The 1,469-nt window shown below is 39.4% G+C and overlaps 1 protein-coding gene across 1 annotated transcript in view; it reads left to right on the top strand.

Moving 5' to 3' along the window:
* LOC118411524 (aldo-keto reductase family 1 member B1-like) overlaps nt 1–1,469 on the top strand; it is a gene marked incomplete in the record, with an annotated part of 6,914 nt that overhangs the window by 1,195 nt on the left and 4,250 nt on the right. The window contains 2 exon segments of the mRNA XM_035813838.1: nt 195–353; nt 717–833. Coding sequence (XP_035669731.1) covers nt 195–353; nt 717–833 — 276 coding nt within the window.

Below are 1,469 nucleotides of genomic sequence, written 5' to 3'. Positions count from 1 at the left end.
TATCTATAAAGATACCAGAAATTGAGAACCATTTCCAGTGGTTTTGTGTTTACAGGCTTTGGTGTTGAGCTCTTACAGTGAACTCATCACATCATCATGAACATTATTTATGCTCTATTACTGCAGAAATGCATCCCAGTACGGTAAGATGAGTTGACAGTAACTAATTCAGACTTTTGTGTACCATAACACAGAAAACTGCCTACGAGTGCACGAAGGCAGCCATCAATGCTGGATACCGCCATATCGACACTGCCCATGCCTATGAGAATGAGGAAGAAGTGGGGAGGGCCATCAAGGACAAGATTCTGGACAAAACTGTGAACAGGCGGGAGATGTTCATCACTGGGAAGGTGCACTTTTGTTGTCATTTGAAAACTTTGTCCACATAACATGCTGTCAATTGTTTAACGCACATTCATCCTGTCAGATTTAAAATGGACAACAATTAGTTTAAAATTTGTGATTTCTTCCCTTAAAAATCCGTCTTAGTGTAACATATACTTTATTCTCACTGTCCAGGTTTTTATATTGAGCTCCACTCACAGCCTTTGTGGCCAGTTCTTTCTCAGTATTTTCCTAGCTTAGTGGTGTTGGCCTTTAGGGCCTGACCAGTTAATGTTGAAGGGTATATAGAAGCATGAGTTTGATTATTGTGCTTTCAGCTCGTATTGTTTGTAAACAAATAGCCTGGTACTTTTTGTCCTTTCCTGAAGCTGTGGGCGACCCACCATGACCCTAAAGATGTGCGTCCGGCAGCTCTGGACAGTCTGAAGAGGCTTGGGCTGGACTATCTGGACATGTACCTGATCCACACCCCATGGGCATTCAGGGTATGGCATTAACCTGTAGCACACTGAAATAACCATTTGACACTCAACTACCTGTTGTTTACAGGGTCAGGCAACACCAAAACTGTGATGTTAGGTGACTCACTGTGATTGGACTTCGGCTTCAGATAATGAAAATGTCTAATAAAATTATGTTACTTTTAAACAGTTCATAGATTGTTTTTGCCTTTGTTACTATTTCCTAATCATCATCTGATAAATATCTATTTCAACATATTGTTAAAAAAATCAGAAAAATTACCTATTTTAGAGACAATCTCTCTTTAAGTTAAACATTTAACAAGGGACAGTAAGTTTTTGTGGATGTGACATTTATGAAATTATTTTTTTGTCCCAACAACTCCCAACAGAACCCAGGAGATGGCACCCTTTTCCCCAGGGACAGGGAAGGCAACCTGTTCTTTGATGACACTGACTATACCATCACCTGGAAGGTGGGTATACTGTTAACTCTGACATCTCTGCTGTGTCTCTTCAAGTTTGTGAATTTGACTACTCACTGTGAACTCATACAGTACTGAAAACAACTGTTATGTTTTTCACTTGTTACTTCAATCTTTTTCAAACATGAACTGTTAATTTTCTTTGCGACTTTGGATGTCACTCTTGAATAGTAAG

Source organism: Branchiostoma floridae, chromosome 3 (assembly GCF_000003815.2).
Source record: "Branchiostoma floridae strain S238N-H82 chromosome 3, Bfl_VNyyK, whole genome shotgun sequence".
Lineage (NCBI taxonomy): Eukaryota > Metazoa > Chordata > Leptocardii > Amphioxiformes > Branchiostomatidae > Branchiostoma > Branchiostoma floridae.
Note: the sequence above shows the minus strand (reverse complement) of the source record. Positions and strands in the feature narration are given on the sequence as shown.